We start from the raw sequence: 20,132 nt of genomic DNA, 5'->3' as shown, positions 1-20,132 counted from the left end.
CGCCGCATGTAGCTCTCCTAGCCGGTTTCCAAATTTTCAACATTTTTGCTCGTAGTTACTTTTTTTTTTTTAAAATTATAATCACAAGTTTTACCTGCTAAACCCATGCAGAACATTAACAAGCTATAGAAAACTGCCACCATATCCTGTATTGGATTATGATGAGGAGACATGCTCATAGATGGCAAGCTTACTCATAATTCTCATAATATGGAGGTTATTGGTAAGGAGGGCGTGACTAAAACTGGCCTGATGGGAGTTTGTTAATGAGCCGGAGAGTCAGTCATTGAAGTATACAGAGGGAGAGACGTTTCTGTCACGACATACCCATGGGTATAGGGGGTGATCCCGACAGTTATGGGTCCCGTCCTCGGGACATTGCGCTGACAGGAATGCTGAGGTAAAGTCACGTGACGGTTGGAGACACTTTCCCGCCCTCTATCGGGGGGCGGGGCCGGAGCGCAGAGCCCGCGCTTTCTCCTTACTCACAGCTCATCGTCCGTCCTGTCAACTGCGGCTCTCGTGTCGTGTACGTATGGTCCTAATGATGGCGCCGGCTCCTTATAGTCGTGCTGTTAGCAGCTAATTACTTTTTCTGCACGTCGTGAGTTGTTAATCAGGTTGCAGCGTGATTATAATTAGCGGTAAACACGAGAACAATGCTGATAATGACACAGGAGCGGTTATTGTGCTGCCCAGCGGCCGTCATCATGGCGCTGCGCCCCCTGTAGGGATCGTGAGGGGAGTAACTCGTTCAGTGCCTGATAGAAGTGAGAGCTGAGGAGAAAATGGCAGTGTATGATCTGCCGCCATACAGAGATTGTGACGGTCTCACGCAGCCATACGGCGATTGGGATGGTCTCACGCAGCCATACGGAGATTTGATGGTCTCACGCGGCCATACGGCGATTGGGACGGTCTCACGCAGCCATACGGAGATTGTGACGGTCTCACGCAGCCATACGGCGATTGGGATGGTCTCACGCAGCCATACGGAGATTTGATGGTCTCACGCGGCCATACGGCGATTGGGATGGTCTCACGCAGCCATACGGAGATTGTGACGGTCTCGCGGCCATACGGCGATTGGGACAGTCTCACTCGGCCATACGGAGATTGGGATGGTCTCATGCGTCTGACTTTCGGGGTCAAGCTACGCCCGCGTCAGAAATATGTGGTCATTGGACCCTGAGAACCGCTCCTAACCTGACAACATGCGCGACTTCTCTTGATGTGATGTCACACCGGGCTGACTAATCAAAAGAGGAGCCGCGGATGTTGTTGGGTAACAGTCGGTTCTAGCGGCTATAGGATCACTGATGTGGATTCGAATCAGTTTGTGCTGAAATGTCCATCCAATTACTTTCCACACACAAACATGGCAGCCTCATTTCACATTTTGGGTTCTTGTACTCGGACCATGAATGACGGGCCATGGTCGTATCGTACTAACCACTGGGCCTCCCGACCAAGGTAACGGCCACATGAGGCTGTTGTTTTAGACGATTCAGGAGACCTGCGGTCCAGCTGGGTGTTACGGGCTGGACGCAGCTCTTGTTTCAAGAAAATGTACATCTTTCAGGGTCTTTAAGATGCAGGTGCACCCACCAAGATTTTCCTAAGCGATTTTGCTGTAAAAAAAAAATGGAATTTTTAGCTTTAACTAGCGAAGCTGTCAAAAATTAATTTTAATTTCTTCATGGTTACTGAACCCTGGAATGGTCAAAAGAAGTAAAAAAAAGTCTAAATGCGTGCACAGCAATGTCGTTTTGATATTGCTGTTCCTCTTTTTGCCACAAAAATGAAGCAGCGTGCATATACTCTCAAAGTCCATGTTCGGACCTTGAGAAGCTTATGTTAGGCGCACTTACTAGATTAAAGGGTCGGTTTATAAGTTTGTGCCTGGGATAAAGCTGACATGCCCAATGAAAATTTTTAAAAAGTGGTGGAGCTTAAAGGGGTTGTCCGGCCCTAGGCTACAAGTCTACAGTCAGTCTTTGTGACTGCAGAATTGTGAATCCTCACAGCGTGTGCACTGCACACTGAGTATTCTTTGGGAGCGGGCGGTCATGTGAATTCATGTAGGTGATTTGCATACTTTTGGCCATATTGCGACTAGACTTGTCTAGTCTCGCGCAGTACGCTTGCATTGATGCTGCGCCATCTAGTCAGCACATGACTGCATGTATGCAGGGCTGTGGAGTCCATAGTTTGGTTTACCGACTCCACAGCCCTGTTGGTGATCATGCGCAGCTACTGGTATCGGAAGATCCTCGCTATGTACACATGCTGTGCATATACACTAGTATGCAGTCACATCCTCTGCCACCTGGCTTTCTGGGGTGCTCCTGATGATTATATCTTTGGACCAGCGGCATGGCTTCAGAGGAGCACAGGGTACTGAGCTGGCCACATCTTGCCAATTTCAGAACTGCTCTTACAAGCTCTATTGTGTTCCTTGCTTAAAAGGCCCGCCACTACTGATGGATTGTAAAGGTGGCCGGTATCCTAGGCAGCCTAAATCCCTTTGTAAGAGGTAAATTGCGAATTTGCAAATTTTCCCATTTAACAAGATGAGCCACAGTTCTTTCAAACTATTAAAATTAGCAAGAATAAAACTAGACAAATGGAAATCGCTTGCTGTTACTATCCAACTTTGTAAATTACAATAACATCAACCCCTATATACTAATAGTGACTTGATTTTACTAAGGGTTAACTATTTGATAGACTTATAATGTGTCGTCCCATTTTAATGAGTTTACCTTGTTCTAAGTCATATATTAAAGGGAACCTGTCACTCGTTTCATGCTGCCCAATCCACAGGCAGCTAGAATTGGGGCCTTGGTGTGTGATTGTAGCCAGGTATATTTTTCTCTGAAATGGTCAAAGCTCAAAATATTGCTTAAAGAACTACTCCTGCATTTTTTTTATTGCGCCGCTGGAGTTGTGCTTTAAATATAAGTCCCCGGTCTGATACTCACCTTCTAGTGTTTTCATCTGGTTTCACCATTGGTCTCCAGTGAAAAGTGACCCGGCGGCAGCTTCAGTGTTTCATGGAACTGCACGGAGGTCACTTTTCAGTGCAAGTCTATGAGAGCCTCGTTCTGTCTCTCATAGACTTGTATAGAGAGCTTGTGACGTAGCTTATTACTTCCAGCCATTCAGAAGCTACTGTCACAAGATGGTGCTGAAAAACGGTTAAGATGCCGGAGTGTTAGTATGACTGGGGAAAGGGAACTTAAATTTAAAGCGCCATTCCAATGCTAAAAAAACCCTCTGGAGTGGTGCTTTAAAGATCTGGCTGGGGATCAAAGGCAGAGACTAAACTAATCCCTCTTCTCCACCACCGCTCCAAGTGATTGACATGACTCTCGTTATGTACACCAGAGATATAACTAGTCCAGAGCCGCTCCCAAGGCTTTGACAGGTCTCTCGCTATGGGAGACACTTGTCAATCACTTGGAGCGTTGCTGGGAGAAGCCAGCCGGGGATTGCACCAGACTAGTCTTTTCTCTGTCCACGGTTTCCAGCTGGATCTGTAAACTATGTTTTTAATATTCTAACTATATTTTGCCTGAGACGCCTGTGTTTTGGGCAGCATGATTAGCCTGACAGGTTCCCTTTAATAAGTCTTCTTTAATGTCCACATGTTCTAACAGATGTGTTTGCATTTATTAAATGTTTCATATCTGAACTTTTGTCTGCTTTGTAGGTTAAGATGTCTGATGAGAGGTCTGCTAAACTCAAACTAAAGAGGAAAAAATGTGTAACCGCAGCTCAGGGTGGACAAGAAGTGGAGGTCACACTACAGCCCTCATCGGCGCTTGGCTCGTGAGTTGCTGCTATGACACTGCTATTTTTTCAATATACAAATGGTAGAAACAAGCTGTTGGTGTAATGTATATTTTTTATAAATCAAGTTTGCAAATGTTATATAAATAAGGCTATGTTCCCTCGATGCAGAAATGCTCCAGATTTTTCCTGAGCGTTTCTGCATCTCCCTGGCTGAAAAAACGCATGCGGATTTTACATGCGTTTTTTCAGCCAGGAACAAGCGTTTGTCACGCGTTTTGCACATGCGATTTTGCATGCAGGTTATTAAGCGCTTTCCAAGCTATTTTAGCATCACTTGGAAAGTGCTTGACAACTTGGTCACACTATATAAATCCATGCTACCGGCATGGATTTTGTATAGTGTGACCAAGTTAGTTAAAAAAAAGAATAAAAATGGTAAAAATAAAAAAAAAAACATTATACTCACCTTCCAATGGCCCCGGTCTCCTTCTCTGGTCTCCCCGGTAGCTTGCGGTGGTGTAAAAGGACCTTCTATGACGTCATTTAGTCATGTGACAGGTCACACGACCGCCGACGTCAGCGGTTGCGTGACCTGTCACATGACTAAATGACGTCATGGAAGGTCCTTTTACACCATCGCGAGCCAGGATGCATCATTAAGGAGACCGGGGGCCATCAGAAGGTAAGTATAATGTTTTTTTTATTTTTAAATTCTTTTTTTTTCAGGTACTATGGTACCCTGGTCTGGAGGAGAGTCTCCTCTTCTCCAGACCCGGGTACCATCCGCACATTGAATTGCTTAATATCCGCATGTGCAGATGTAGTCATGCGGATATTAAACGATTCAATGCAAGTCAATGACGGCAAAAACGTCGCTCTTACGCAAAATAATGGTAGTGCTGCGGATTTCATGTCATGGCACATCTAACGTTTTAGCTAAAAACACCATTTTTCCCCTCCCCCATGACAGCACACCTTGAGAGAGCGGATCCGCCCCACCAAGGACAGGAAACCGTCTGAAATAAAAGGGCGGCACCTCTCCCTCGCAGTTGGTTTCCTGTCCTTGACGGGGAACCTGTCTGGAAGAAAGAAGACTTACCTGGGGCTGTCCCGGTGTGGAAGAGCGGGCACTGGCCTGTGCACCGGGTTCAGTATCCCAGAAGCGCCGTCCGCAGCTTCCCCTGGGGTCTCTGCGCCGAGCGGGGCGCACGCGGTGAGGCAGGCTCTGTCCTCCCAGAGACCGCGGCGCCGTCCTCCCCCTGCAGTGTGGAACGCTTCCGGGTGTGACGCGCCTGACGTCACGGCGCAGGGCACGCTGGGAGCGGCGCACTGGGTGACGTCAGGAGGCTTCGCCGATCCAAGATGGCTTCGCCCATCGGAGCGTCCCAGGCCGGTTTTTTTTCAACGGAGCTCCGGCCTGAGGAAGGGGGAGGGCCCACAGACCGGAGGAGGCTGGATGGCCCAATATTTAAGGGGGGGGAGCTATCCTGGAAGCGTGGTGCGCTTCTGAGACATGGCTGATCCAGATAGCCAGGAGCAGCAGCTTACCCCCCTACCTCAGCAACAGAAAAAGCAGAGGGATGCATCGTATACAGACAGCCGCTCGCCGCAGGAGTAAAGCTTCGTGTGCCTCAGGACCATCCAGAATGGAATCATCGGTTCCGCAACAGCCTCCGAATCCGGTACCCGTTTGTGACCTCCGGGGGTGAGTGAGCTTCGTGAATGTCACTGGTTAGTAACGGGAAGTCTCTTATGTGCTTCCTTTTTTTAGGAGCCTAAGAAGAGTAGTGCCAAGCAAAAGCATAGAATATGTGCTCTTTGCCAAGCTTCTCTCTCAGTAGAGTGGCAGAAACCACTTTGCCAGGGCTGTGTGACCAAAACCATAGCTGAGAATTCCCGGGATTTTGCTGCAAATTTAAAGTCCATAGTACATGCAGAAGTTCAGGGGTCCCTGAAAGGGTTCCTTAGAGGGAAGAAAAGACCCCGTAGAGAGGTTTCCTCCGTCTCTGATTCCTCCCAGTCCGAGGAGCAGTGGGATTCATCGTCCTCTTCCTCATCGGGGGGTGGTAGACCTGCTTCCCCATTGAGAATACAGACAGACTGGTTAGGGCAGTAAGATCAACCATGGGTCTGGAGGAAGAGAGAGCATCTAAATCCCGGGAGGACATCATGTTTGCGGGCTTGGGAGAGAAGAAGAGACGCTCATTTCTGGTTAACAGTAAAATTCAGGGCCTCATTGACCGGGAGTGGAGGAGACCTGAGAGATCAGGGGCTTTACCCTCCTCCAAAAGAAGGTATCCCTTCGAAGAGAAGGATGCGGAACCTTGGGATAAGATCCCCAAGGTGGACGGGACTGTGGCAAGGTCATCGAAAAGATCTTCCCTGCCCTTGGAGGACTCTGGCGTCCTAAAGGATGCACTGGATAAAAGAGCTGACTCCTTCCTGCGCCACACGTGGGAGGCGGCGGCAGGCGGCCTAAAACCAGCGGTGGCTAGCACCTGTGTGGCGAGGTCCTTGATGGTGTGGCTCCAACAGCTGGAAGACCAGCTTAAAGATAAAAAGGTCTCCAGACAGGCAATACTTGCAGAGCTACCTCTAATACAAACAGCATCAGCCTTCCTGGCCGACTCTTCAGCTGACTCGGTCAGACTGTCAGCTAGGGCAGCGGGACTATCCAACGCAGCCAGGCGGGCCTTGTGGCTCAAAGGTTGCCCAGGCGACCTACCTTCGAAACAGAAACTGTGCTCCCTCCCGTGTGACGGTAGACTCCTGTTTGGCCAAAAGTTAGAAGACCTGTTAGAAAAAGCAGGCGATAAAAGCAAAGGGTTCCCGGGATTTTCGGGGGAACCAAGAAGATTTAGTTTTCGGAGGAGAAAATTTAACCGGGGTCGTCCTCCGGGAGACAAAAAGAGATGGGAAGCCAAGTCCAAAAAAGAATCGGGCTACATGTTTGGAGGACCATCCTCGAGTTCGAAGAGATCCTCCCAATGACGCCAGGCTGGAAGTGGGTGGAAGGCTTTCCCACTTTTTTCCAGCTTGGGACGCGATAACAACAAACCCCTGGATTCTGAAAATTATCAGTGGGGGCCTGAAGATCCGGTTCAGCCAGAACCCCTGGCGGACCTTTGTGGTTACCCCCCTACGAAAGGTCCAGGAAGAACAATTAGCCCTGGAAACAGAAGTGTTAGAGTTAGTAGGAAAGCAGGTCCTTCTCGAAGTGCCATCAACACAGAGAGGGAGGGGGTTCTATTCCCCACTATTCATGATAAAAAAACCAAACGGGTCCTTAAGGACCATCATCAACCTCAGGAGTCTGAACCAAGTAGTAGAAAACCAGACTTTCAAGATGGAGTCAGTAAGCTCGGCAGTGAAGCTCTTACATCGCAACTGCTTTATGGCTGTAATAGACTTGAAGGACGCATATTATCACGTCCCAATCCATCCGGAGTATCAGAAGTATCTGAGAGTAGCCCTGTTTATTCAGGGGAAGCTGAGGCATTTTCAGTTTGCTGCCCTACCCTTTGGCCTCTCCATTGCCCCGAGAATATTTACGAAACTAATAGCAGAAGTGACAGCCTTCCTACGGATCAAGAATGTGGTGATCGTGGCTTATTTCGACGACTTCTTGATAATAGGGAAAACAGAAGCCCACTGCTCCAGTCAGCTCCTAGTGGTCACGGAAGTGTTGCATCAGCTGGGGTGGTTAGTAAATTTCCAAAAATCAAGACTAACCCCCTCCAGGACTCAGACCTTTCTGGGTCTAATCCTAGACTCTCGTCGCCAAACCTGCTTCCTCCCAGAGGACAAAATCTGCAGGTTGATTGCATTAGTCTCGAAGGCCATTCAAGCTCCGGAGATGTCTCTGAGAGAGGCAATGTCCCTCCTGGGTTCTATGACGGCCTGTCTCCCAGCAGTTATGTGGGCCCAGGGGCATATGAGGTGGCTTCAGTGGGAGGTCCTGTCAGCACAGAGGTCCTGCAACGGGCATTTAGAAGGCAGGCTCTCTCTCTCCCCAGAAGTAGTAGATTCCCTTTCGTGGTGGACAGTTAGGGGAAATCTGACCGCAGGCGTTCCATGGTCCAGACCAGTAGATCGGGTAATTACGACCGACGCAAGCAGTTCCGGATGGGGGGGTCATCTGGCAGAACTCTCAATACAGGGTCACTGGGCTTACCATGAGAGGGGAGCATCCTCAAACTTAAAGGAGCTTTGGGCATTAGAAAGATCCTGCAGGGGCTTCCTCCCTCACATCCAAAATCACCATGTCCAGGTCAGGTCCGACAACCGGACAGCAGTAGCCTATGTGAATCACCAGGGAGGGACAAGGTCACGCCCTCTGATGGTGGTGGCAGACAGGATCCTTGGTCTAGCAGAGCGAAACCTCCTATCCCTCAGCGCCCTTCACATAAAGGGGGTAGAAAACGTGAAAGCAGATTTTCTAAGCCGCCATACCCTAAGACAGGGGGAGTGGGGGTTGAACCCGGAGGTCTTCCATCAGATTGTCCAGTTATGGGGGCAGCCAGACATAGACCTGTTCGCCACAAGGGCAAACAGAAAGGTGCAGAGATTTTGCTCCCTAAATCCGGCAGAAAATCCCCATGCCGTAGATGCCCTCCAGATTCCTTGGGGGTACAGGAAGGCCTATGCCTTTCCGCCATTAGTGATGATTCCAGTAGTGGTGAGGAAGATCCGGGAGGAAGGCGCCAGGGTGATTTTGATAGCCCCTTTTTGACCCAAGAGGCCTTGGTTCTCTCTGCTTCGACTAATGTCAGTGTCAGATCCCTGGATTCTACCAGAGAGGCCGGACCTTCTCATGCAGGGACCGGTATTCCATGCCCAGGCCAGGGGGTTCCATCTTTCAGCATGGAATTTGAGAGGTCGCTATTGAGTAGCAAGGGGTTTTCACCAGGCTTAGTTTCTACTTTATTGGGGAGTAGAAAACCAATTACAACCAAGATTTATAGCAGAGTTTGGGGTAAATTCCTAGAGTTTATAGATATCCCGCTATCGAGCAAACCTCCGATCAGGGGAATCCTGGAATTTCTGCAAAAGGGGCGGGACCTGGGTCTAGCTACAGGGACCCTTAAGGTTCAAGTTTCAGCTTTGGGAGCACTCTACAATTGTAATCTGGCTGGGAATAGGTGGATCTCGAGGTTTATCAAGTCCTGTGCCAGAGCAGGACCGGTTAGGTCCATGGGTGTTCCTCCTTGGGACCTGAATTTAGTCTTGAACGCTCTTACTAGTGAACCATTCGAACCCATACACAAGGTTTCTCCAAAAATTCTCACCCTCAAGACCATCCTCCTAGTGGCCTTAACGTCAGACCGTAGGGTGGGTGATCTGCAGGCCCTCTCGGTTAATCCTCCTTACACAGAAATCTTTGAGGATAGGGTCACCTTGCGGCCAGATCCAGCGTACCTTCCCAAGGTGGTATCTAGATTTCACCGTAGTCAGGAGATTGTGCTACCCTCGTTCTGCAGCAATCCCAAGAACCCAGGGGAAGTCAGGTTCCATAGCCTAGATGTTAGGAGGTCCCTGCTACAGTACATTCACATGACTAGTCTGTGGAGGAAAGACTGTTCTCTGTTCCTGGCCTTTCAAGGGTGTAGGAAAGGTCACGGGGTGTCCAAGGGTACCCATCTCTAGGTGGTTCAGGGAGGCCATTTGCTTAGCCTATACGTCCACAGGGGTTCCAGCCCCGGACAATGTGAGGGCTCATTCCACCAGAGCCGTTGCAACCTCCTGGGCAGAGAGCAGACGTCTCGATCGAGCAGATATGTAGGGCTGCTACTTGGTCTACACCATCCACCTTCTTTAAGCACTATCGGTTGGATCTGTCCTCTTCTTTTTTTATTTTTTTTTTTTATTTTTTTAAACCAATTATTTTTATTTAGGTTTCAAAAATTTACAGCAAACAGTTATCAATATACATATAACAATTCACATAACGTGTAGTAATACAGTCAAAACCCTCTCCCCCCTCCCGCCAATACTCCTTATGCCGGGCATACCTGGGAACATTGACAATCATATTACCGCCATCCATGCGGACCATATTTTCCCAAAAGTTCTCTCTCCATGCCTCCGCCTGTAAATGCTTTCCTCTAAATGCATTACCGTACGTGTCTGAGCAATAAATTCCCTCCTAGTGGGGGGTTCCGAATCTGTCCATTTTCGTGCTATTAGTTTGCGTGCCACATATAGCAATCGCGCTATCGCCACTTTGTAATGTTCTGAGACAGGTATTCCATCCACCTCCCCCAAAACACACAGCACCGGGTTTCTGTCAATTGTACATGTATAAGCCCTCTCAATTTTGTTAACAACGGCCAACCAATAAGCCACTAGCCGTGGGCATGACCATAGCATGTGTAGCAGTCCAGCCTGGTCCGTGCCACATCTAGGGCAACTGGAATCTCCCCTCAAGCCCGCCTTGTACAGGCGCAGCGGTGTTTTGTATGTCCTATGTATTATGTATAATTGGGAGATCCGTGCCTGCTCGCTTAGAGAGATCTTCGGGACATATTCTAGAATTGCCTCCCATTGTTCTGTTGTGAGGGTACCCACCTCCCTTTCCCATTTACTCTTTGCAATGAAGTGATTTCCCCCCAGATAGGAGTGCAGTAGGTCATGATATAAGCTCGATATGACTCCCCTCGTCCCTCCCTTCATACATACAGAGTCTAGTACAATGTCACCCTGAACCGTCATGGCTCCCAATCCACACTGTGCCCTCCAAGCATGTCGAAGCCTATAGTATTGAAATCCCCATACCAAAGGCAAATCAAATTCTTCTCTCAATTTCTCAAAGGTCTTCAGGTCCGTTCCACTCTGCAGCTGGCACACATATCTCACTCCTTGCGCCTTCCAATTGCCCATTTGACACAGCTTATTAAGTTCCGGCAGATGTTCATTGCCCAACACCGGTGAGTACTTAGTCAGCCCGTCCACCCCCCTGATCTTTTTAATAGTGTCCCATACCTTCTGAGTCAAGCCTAAGGTAGGATATATTGCTCCCAATTTCTTAAAGGTACCATCCTCTAACGCCTGGACCAGTGGGCGTCTCCCCGACACATGTACCAGCACCCGGCAAGCTGCCCCTCCACAATCGGGTTCTCTCCATCCCCTGACATGCTGGCCCTGTACTGCCAAGAAATAGACCCAGGGATTGGGTGCGGCCAATCCTCCCTCCTCCTTCCCATTTTGCAGCGTTCCCAATTTAATCCTTGCCTGCCTCTTGCCCCATATCAAGGATCTGAAGATAGAATCAATACCCTGAAACCGTTTTTTTGGTAGCCATATCGGTGAGTTGTGCAAAACGTACATTAGTTGTGGCATAAGGACCATCTTAATCAGGTTAGTTCTACCCGTCACCGTCAAAGCCAATTGGCACCATGCGCCTATTTTCTTTTTAAATTTCTCTAGCAGAGGAACTAAATTCAGATCCGTGAATCGTGTCAATGGAAGCGCCACCCATATCCCAAGGTATTTAAATTGTGAAACCAGCTGGAGCTGCTTCCCCCTCTCATCTATCTCCTCCGCTTTTATTGGTCTATCTACAGCCATGACATAAGACTTGTGCCAGTTTATCTCCAGTCCCGAAATGCTCCCAAAGTGTTTAATTACATCCATCGTGCACCCCAATGTCTCTCCTGCATTTTCCAGAAATAACAGGATGTCATCGGCATACAGTGATATTTTTTCTTCCAGCCTCCCAAATTTAAATCCGACCACTCCTCTCTCAGCTCTTATTTTGGCCGCCAGGGGCTCCACTGCCACCGCAAACAATAGCGGGGACAGCGGGCACCCCTGCCTTGTGCCCCTATGTAAGTCAAACATCCCGGACCGTTCACCATTCACCTTAACTACCGCCCTTGGGGATGAGTACAATAACTTCACCCAGGCCATGAATGCGGGGCCAAATCCCATTATTTCCATGATTTTCCATAAATTATTTCCATTCCACGCTATCAAATGCTTTTCTAGCGTCCAATGACATCACTATTCTCCCGCCACCATTATCAGCAGGCAGCTGCATATTAAGAAATAATCTTCTCAAGTTAACAGCCGTGGAGCGGTTGGGCATAAAGCCAGACTGGTCCTCGTGAATAACAGTATGCGCAACCCCGGTGAGCCGGGTGGCCAGGATCTTAGCGAGTATTTTGACATCCGTTGTCAACAACGATATGGGCCTATATGACTCCGCATCCATGGGGTCTTTCACCTCCTTTGGCAGAACCACTATCACCGCTTCCTCCATTGATCTCGGTAACGCCCCCTTCACCAAAGCCTCATCAAACACAGATTTCAATTTTGGAGCTAGCAATTCCACCAGCTCCCTGTACACCTCCCCAGGTAGACCATCAGCACCCGGTGATTTGTTATTGGGCATAGACAGAATTGCACATTCCACCTCCTCCACACTCACAGGTTCATCCAACCTCATCCTATCTTCCTCAGACAATTTAGACAGTGAGATGCCTTCCAAAAATTCCTCTACGGCCCCCTCCATGTCCCGTACTCTTGAATTGTACAGTGCCATGTAATATTCCTTGAAGACCTCCAATATGTCCTTTGTGTCTGTCAGAGTCATCCCCGTTTGGTCTCTCAACCTGTACACCCTGGAAGACTCCCTCTGTGCCGCAGATATCACCGCCAACAAGCGACCCACTCTCTCTCCTTCCTCAAAGAATTGGGCTTGCTGAAATGCCCTTTTCCTCTCAGCTTGCATCATGTGCAGTTTATTAACTGCCTCCTGTGCCAATTTTAGTCTATTGTGAGCTACACTCGTTGGCGCCAAAATCATGTCTGCCTCTGCCCTTGTCAAGTCATCCTTTATTTGTTGATCTGCCAATTTAGTTTTGGTCTTACACCGTGAGATCTCACTTATAAAGAGTCCCCTCGTAAATGCCTTCATAGCCTCCCACACCACTGTGGCCTCAGCACTCCCTTCATTCACTTGGAAGAAGTGCTCTAGTTCTTTGGTTATGCCGCCCATATCCACCACTTTAAGCCACGTCGGGTGAAGACGCCAACCTCCCCTCTGACCCTGAGCAGATCCCACTAGAAGCGTGACAACCATAGGACTATGATCCGATAGAGTCCTCTGTAGGTATTCCACCTCCCCAACCATCCCATCCATAGCAGTATCCCCAAAAGCCAGGTCTATCCTTGACAGTGTTCCGTGTGTAGCCGAATGACACGAGAAGGTCCTCTTACCCTCATTTCGTACTCTCCACAGATCCACCAGCCCCAGCTCCCCCACGTAGGTGCCAAATGCAGTCATTCCGTCCCGTCCAGCTTCCATACCTGCCGGACGTACTTTATCCCAGTAATCATTCATGGTGTTGTTAACATCTCCCATAATCAACATCGGAGCCTCCCCCCATCTGGCCGTCAAGTCCATTACTGCTTGAAGTTCCTTTTTTGAATAAGGTGGAGAGATATATAAAGCCACTAAAATCATTTTGTGTCCATACAATCTGCACGCAATCCATACATACTGCCCTTCACTGTCTACTTGCACTGCCAGCTCTTCATAATGTGCGTTTTTGTGTATTAGGACTGACACCCCCCTGGAGTACGAGGAATAAGTGGAATGATATGTCTTTAACATCCACCCTCTCGATAGCCAGTGCCTAGTATCTCTAGTGAGATGTGTCTCCTGTAAGCACGCAATCATAGGATCACAAGATCTGATGTGATTCAGAACTGCTGCCCTCTTAATCCTGTCAGATATACCACGTACATTCCAACTTAAAATCCAAACCGTATGGTTACTCATTGTGCATTAGAAAAAACAATCCACCATCATCAAGTAACATCTTTCCATTTTGTTCCCAAGCATACCAGGTCAAACAGCATAAGCAACCCCATTTTCCCGCAAATCCAACCCATCCAACTCCCCCCCCACCCTTCTCTTGTCACTCTCTTCCCAACGTGAGAGTGGGAGCTCAAAGAACCTGAGCAACATCGTAGTATACCGCATATCAACATGCGCCGTGTCCTCCTCCAGCATTGGCAGTCTCTCCACCACATAATCAATAGTATGCATAGTCCCGAACCATTAATCAAACAAATTAACTATAAAACTATACAACGTAGATCCCAGCGGGGGTTTCTCCCCCTCCTCTGCGGCTTCGCAGAGCAATGCAGAGCCACAACCCTGTCCAGTGGTCAGGATAGCAGGGTCGTGCATTCACCGTGCCGAGTCCTCAGCTTCTCTCAATTTGCTCCGGTTCCGCTCCAACCACGAGGCGGCCTCTACCGGTGACGGGAAAAAATTGACCTTTCCAAAGGCTTCCACTCTTAATTTGGCAGGATAAATTGTAGAGTATTTCACATTCAAAGAGCGGAGCTGTTTCTTCACTTCACCATACTGTAGCCGCAGCTTTTGCACCTCAGCCGAGTAATCCGGGTATATTTCAATGCGTTTGCCCTCCAGGGTAAGATCTGTCAATTTTCTGGCCTTACATAAGATAGTATATAGTGATAACCTCAGCACACCAATTGATATAAAAGGTACTTTTATTAGCAGTCCACAGTAAAGACGTTTCGGTCAACACGACCTTCATCAGTGTACTGCATATAAACAGAAATATACAGAAATAGAGACATTATAGTGATTGTAAAATTACAATATATATTATGAGACATATATAAAGAGACAAGAGGTCTATGTGTCTATGTAACCTTTATCCAGCAAATAAAATAAGAAGAACGGAGCAACCTACCAAATTACTGGGATGGGAGCAGGAAAGAGGAAGGAGATGGGACCCAATACTGGGGATCCTATGGAGAGAGTGCATACCAACCTTTCCAGCGAATTCCTTAGGGTACCACCCAGCGAAACACGTGGGCGGGACCTGGAAAAAGAACGCAGACATCTCACCAATATTGAGTTACACTGCGCAACACTCACAGAGTATTTAAGAGTTCAGAGGATTCCTAGGGGACTAAGGGTACCAATCCGTCCTACTCTTTTCTCTGACATTCCTGATTATTGTAGCAAATTTGAACTCATCCTTAATAAATGTTCTTTTGATTTGATGCTACTAACAGTGGACTTTTTACATAAGGCAATCACTACAACGAAGGAACAGATCAAAAACATCGAATCCCAATTGACGACTTCGATCAGCCCTGAGGATCTCCAGACGCTTCAAAGCAAAATCCAGACCAACATTGATCTGCACAAACGTGATACCGAAACTAGAAAAAGGAACAAGTTCGCTAGAGATCTCCAGGACTACGAACAGAACCGAGTATACAGATGGCGAGACAATCCCTCTACAAACAAATATACCCACCGCACAGCCAAGTCTTCAACCGACTACACTTCCTCCGGATCCGACATGGACCAAAGACAGTCCACTATTCAGTCTGTTCCTTTTTTAGGTCAAACACGAAGACGTCCCAACAGAAGAAGACGAGGCGAGGCAATAGGAACAAGGGGAAATCTGGACTTCACACGAATTACCCGATCACAGACCCACAACTGGTGGTAAATATCTCTTCCAAAACTCTCAACGTTGCACAAACATCTGTTCTCCAAAAGGGACTTTCCTTCTGCCCCACATACAAATACAATACCTTTAAATTAGACATGGAGCTACAACGCTTTTACCGTACCTTACGTCTGAAAACTCACTTTGCACATAATCCTTCTAACGCCACTCCTCCGGTCATTACGACCGATATCACAGCCCAAGACTTAGGTCTCCGGTCTAAGAGTAAATATAGGCCTCCTCGAGGCACACATCCACTTGAAACCTTCATAGGGTTCGTGGATGGGGCGTTTCAAAAATTGCGCTCCAATATTGACAAGGGCAGAACACATTATCAGACGAATCTCTCTCCTCTTGACCGACAGGCCCTACGAAGCCTGCAAGAGGACAAAGATTTGATAATAAAGCCAGCTGATAAAGGTGGAGCGGTAGTGGTCATGAACAAATGTGATTACATTACGGAAATTCTAAGACAACTTAATGATGAGTCCACATACCGTAAACTATCTACGGACCCGACCACAAAAATACAAACACTCATCACCTCGACACTACAACGTTTTTTAACAGCCAATGTCATTGACTTAAAAACGTATGAATACTTAATAAATCCACATCCAATTATACCGGTATTTTATGTCTTACCCAAAATCCACAAAAGTCTTACCCAACCCCCCGGGCGTCCTATTGTGGCCTCTACAGATTCCGTTTTATCACCTCTGGCAATCTTTTTAGAGAAGATCCTCACACCACTCACCCAAAAAAGTCCATCTTATCTATTAGATACAGGTGCCTTTCTTGAGATCATCAAAACACTCAAACAAGTTCCTCCAGAAGCCATCTTAGTGTCCTTAGACGTCACCAGCCTCTATACCTCAATTCCCCATGATCGGGGTATCCAAGCTGTCACACAAATGTTGAGGGACTCAGATACCAACCCATCTATAATTGACTTAACCGTAGAACTCCTAACAATAGTCCTTACACATAACTACTTCCTCTTTCAGGATACATTTTACATACAGACCAAGGGGACCGCAATGGGCTCTAATGTAGCCCCCCCTTACGCAAACTCCTACATGTCCACTTTTGAGACACAGTATGTATACAGCAATCCATTGTTTCAAGAACATTCCATTCTATGGAAACGATACATAGACGACGTCTTTTGTATCTGGACAGGTTCCCAGGACACTTTAGATGAATTCTTTATGGCTCTTAATACCTCCTGTCCAGGTTTACATTTTACTCTCAACCACCACCCGCATCAGATCAACTTTCTAGATACTCTAGTTATCAAAGATGCCTCAGGACTATTGACCACTGACATCTATAGGAAATCCACAGATCGCAATACACTTCTACATTTTGCAAGCAACCACCCAACCCCCATGAAACATGCCATTCCCAAATCACAATTCCGGAGGGTTGAACGTATTGTGACAGATATGACATTACGAGAAGTCAGAGTAAAAGAAATGACACAGAAATTCGTAGAAAGAGGATATCCTCAGGACCTCCTTCATGAATCACAGGACCACCATACACAACCACGACGAGAGACATCCGATCGTATTCCATTTGTACATACATATCATCCTCTAGCTTACACCATACACCGCACGATACGGAAACATTGGAATATTCTTCAAACAGGCTACCCTACCATCAAATCTTTTCATCAACCTTTTCTACCTTGCTTTAAAAGAGCACCTAACATCAGAGATTCATTAGTCCGAGCTGACATAGGGACATCGTCCCTTGGTCCCCAGCAAAGATTTCTACAAACCCCTAAGAAAGGAACCTTTCCATGTCTACATTGTCATCAGTGTCACAATATCCTTAGAGGGGATACTATCCATCACCCACAAACAGGCAAGAAATACAACATTAAGGGTTACTATACCTGCGACACGAATTTTGTTGTATACCTAGTGAAATGCCCCTGTGGCCTGGTCTATGTAGGGGAAACAACTCAACCTATCAAAGACAGAATCTCCAAACACAAATCCACCATCAGATGCAAAAATTTACTTTTACCTATTCCCCAACACTTCATAGCAGCAGGACACAATGTGTCCCAATTGCGATTCCAAGTCATAGAACAAATCAGACCACTCCGCCGTGGGGGCAATCGAATCCAAACCCTCAAACAGAGAGAGGCATTTTGGATTCATCAACTGCAGTCCCTTTATCCCAAAGGGCTCAATAAGGATTATGATCTTCACTCATTTATTTAAATTCACCTGATCCGGTATTACTCCAGTAGGGACCCCAGCCTATATGAGTATATCCCTCCTACTCCACAATGGGTCAATATCTAATCTTTATTTTGCTTTTTTATCAGTAGGATCATGATTGACGTACATTCACCTATTATATGGTATCTTGACCACACTACGATTATGATCTTCACTTATTTTATTTAAATTCACCTGGTCACATATTGCTCAAGCAGGGACCTTAGTTTATGTATGGATATCCCTCTCACTCTTTAATGGATTAACATTTAATCCTTATTTGTTGTTTATCATGAGATCCATGATTGATGCATACCTACCTATTACAGGATATCATAACAATATTGTGATGTGCTTTTGACTGTGTTGTGCCATGTAACTTCAACTGACAATTTATTTCATGTTACAGATTATGGATCCATACCCACCCTCGTTCCACATATCTTCATGGTATGCACTCTCTCCATAGGATCCCCAGTATTGGGTCCCATCTCCTTCCTCTTTCCTGCTCCCATCCCAGTAATTTGGTAGGTTGCTCCGTTCTTCTTATTTTATTTGCTGGATAAAGGTTACATAGACACATAGACCTCTTGTCTCTTTATATATGTCTCATAATATATATTGTAATTTTACAATCACTATAATGTCTCTATTTCTGTATATTTCTGTTTATATGCAGTACACTGATGAAGGTCGTGTTGACCGAAACGTCTTTACTGTGGACTGCTAATAAAAGTACCTTTTATATCAATTGGTGTGCTGAGGTTATCACTATATCTCAAGGCTTTGGACCCTACTCAAGCACCCAGGTCCAGTAGTGCTGCGTTTTTTCTTATCATTACATAAGATAGTGTCCCGGTCTCTGCAGTTCAGGATTCTGGCTGACATCGTACGAGGGCCCTCTCCAGGCACTGGGGGTCTCATGGGCACTCGATGGGCACGCTCCACAGCAAACACCCTCGACAGGATATTAGACCCAAACTTTCCCAGCAGCCAGGTTTCAACAAAGGTCGTGGGGTCAGCACCCTCAGCTCTTTCAGGGATGCCCACAATACGCAAATTGTTCCTGCGTGACCGGTTTTCCAGGTCATCGTTTTTGTTAGCCACTACCGTGATCCTCTGAGTGTGCTGTTGCTGCGTCTTTTGCACTGAGGTTAAATGATCTTCTGTTACACCAACTCTGCCCTCCACCTCAGTCAATCTGGCCGTAACTTTCTGCATAGAAGCCTCAATGCCTCCCATGTCGGCTTTCAGACCATTCACCTGCTTTGTCAGAGCAGTTAAAGCAGTCTTGCAGTATAAGACAGCCTGGAATACATCTCGCAGAGTCGGCTCTGCCTCATCTGAACTTTCAGCTGCCAGCACAGTGTCACCATCCCCCTCCTCCTGCTGTTCATTATGTAGCACAGGCACAGGCATCTCCTCACCATCTTCCTCCTCATCTCCATGCTTCTCACTGCCTTCACTTCCTTCTTCATCTGCCTTCATGCCCCTCGCATACCTGTGCAGCCGTGCTGAAGCCTCCAGCCTCCGTGCATAGGCTGTGTTCCTCCTTCCCGCCTCTTCCTCTGTCTCGGTGCCATCTTGGGCTGAGGCACTGCTGCAGGCCCCGGCATCCTTCTGCCTTTTGCGGCCCATGTTGAACTCTCTGAGTCTGGCAGAAGCTCGCCTCTGACTCCCGGGACCCTCAGACAGCAGTTCCTGATAAGGGATTTGGCTGGTTCGGGCTCTGTGCAGGATAATTGAAGCTAATGGTGGTGGAGAGGCACTGCCACCCGACCTCTCACATCAAGAGCTAGGCCACGCCCCGGATCTGTCCTCTTCTGATCTCACCTTTGGGAGAAGGGTACTTCAGGCGGTGGTCCCTCCCTAGGGTGCTCATAAATTCTCCAAAATTCTCTCAAGGTGTGCTGTCATGGGGGAGGGGAAAACACCAAGGTTACTTACCGGTAGCCGGTTTTTCCTGAGCCCATGACAACACCCGTAGTTTCCCCCCCTTATTTTTTCTCTGTTTCTCACACCCTGGTGTGCACTGTTTGGGGTGGTGTGTATATGTATATTGTGGTGTTGGTTATGTGCCTAACCTGTTTAGGGAGGTCCTCTCAATGCTCTGTAAACAACTGAAGCGAGGGAGAGGTGCCGCCCTTTTATTTCAGACGGTTTCCTGTCCTTGGTGGGGCGGATCCTCTCTCTCAAGGTGTGCTGTCATGGGCTCAGGAAAAACCGGCTACCGGTAAGTAACCTTGGTGTTTCTCTTCTGCGGATCTAGCAGAGCTCCGAATGCTGAAATATGTGTAACCGCACTCACACCACTGACTGGCTGCTTTCTGTTTACACTGTGCATAGGCAGAAATCTGCCAATCAGTAGTGGGGATGGGGGTTGTACAGAGCCGTTGACCAGGAGGCAAGAGATAATTAGTCCTCAAGTGATAATCTCATGCTGATAAAACACTGATTTTATTGAAATTGTAACAAACAGCCCAATAAGTGTTACATCGCTGGAATCAGGCTCTCAGCCCCCTACATCATGCTGCTCTCAAATCACATAACAAAAACCTGATGACAGATTCTTTTTAATTGTGAAAAA

The 20,132-nt window shown here is 47.4% G+C and overlaps 2 protein-coding genes and 1 long non-coding RNA gene across 3 annotated transcripts in view; all 3 read left to right on the top strand.

The window, feature by feature from the left end:
- The first annotated feature begins 377 nt into the window (after window positions 1-377).
- FAAP20 (FA core complex associated protein 20) overlaps window positions 378-20,132 on the top strand; it is a 62,976-nt gene continuing 43,221 nt past the window's right edge. The window contains exons 1-2 of the mRNA XM_073655260.1: window positions 378-529; window positions 3,716-3,834. Coding sequence (XP_073511361.1) covers window positions 3,722-3,834 — 113 coding nt within the window. The 5' untranslated portion in view covers window positions 378-529; window positions 3,716-3,721. The remainder of the gene's footprint in view (window positions 530-3,715; window positions 3,835-20,132) is intronic.
- LOC141172559 (uncharacterized) lies at window positions 14,613-17,603 on the top strand. The gene is made up of 2 exons (XM_073656895.1): window positions 14,613-14,759; window positions 14,877-17,603. The coding sequence occupies exon 2, from the start codon at window positions 15,071-15,073 to the stop codon at window positions 17,543-17,545; it is 2,475 nt and encodes an 824-aa protein (XP_073512996.1). The 5' UTR covers window positions 14,613-14,759; window positions 14,877-15,070; the 3' UTR covers window positions 17,546-17,603.
- On the top strand, window positions 18,014-18,296 carry LOC141172558 (uncharacterized). The gene is made up of 2 exons (XR_012252489.1): window positions 18,014-18,072; window positions 18,225-18,296. It is a non-coding gene; the product is annotated as an uncharacterized lncRNA (long non-coding RNA).

The sequence above is a fragment of the Phyllobates terribilis genome, unplaced genomic scaffold (genome assembly GCF_046119375.1).
Source record: "Phyllobates terribilis strain yellow unplaced genomic scaffold, ASM4611937v1 Scaffold_12__6_contigs__length_324123572, whole genome shotgun sequence".
Classification (NCBI taxonomy): domain Eukaryota; kingdom Metazoa; phylum Chordata; class Amphibia; order Anura; family Dendrobatidae; genus Phyllobates; species Phyllobates terribilis.
This window is presented reverse-complemented; position numbering and strand designations above follow the sequence as displayed.

Coding starts and splice junctions, on each gene's coding strand:
- LOC141172559 (XM_073656895.1), top strand. CDS start 15,071: ATGGCGAGACAATCCCTCTACAAACAAATATACCCACCGCACAGCCAA.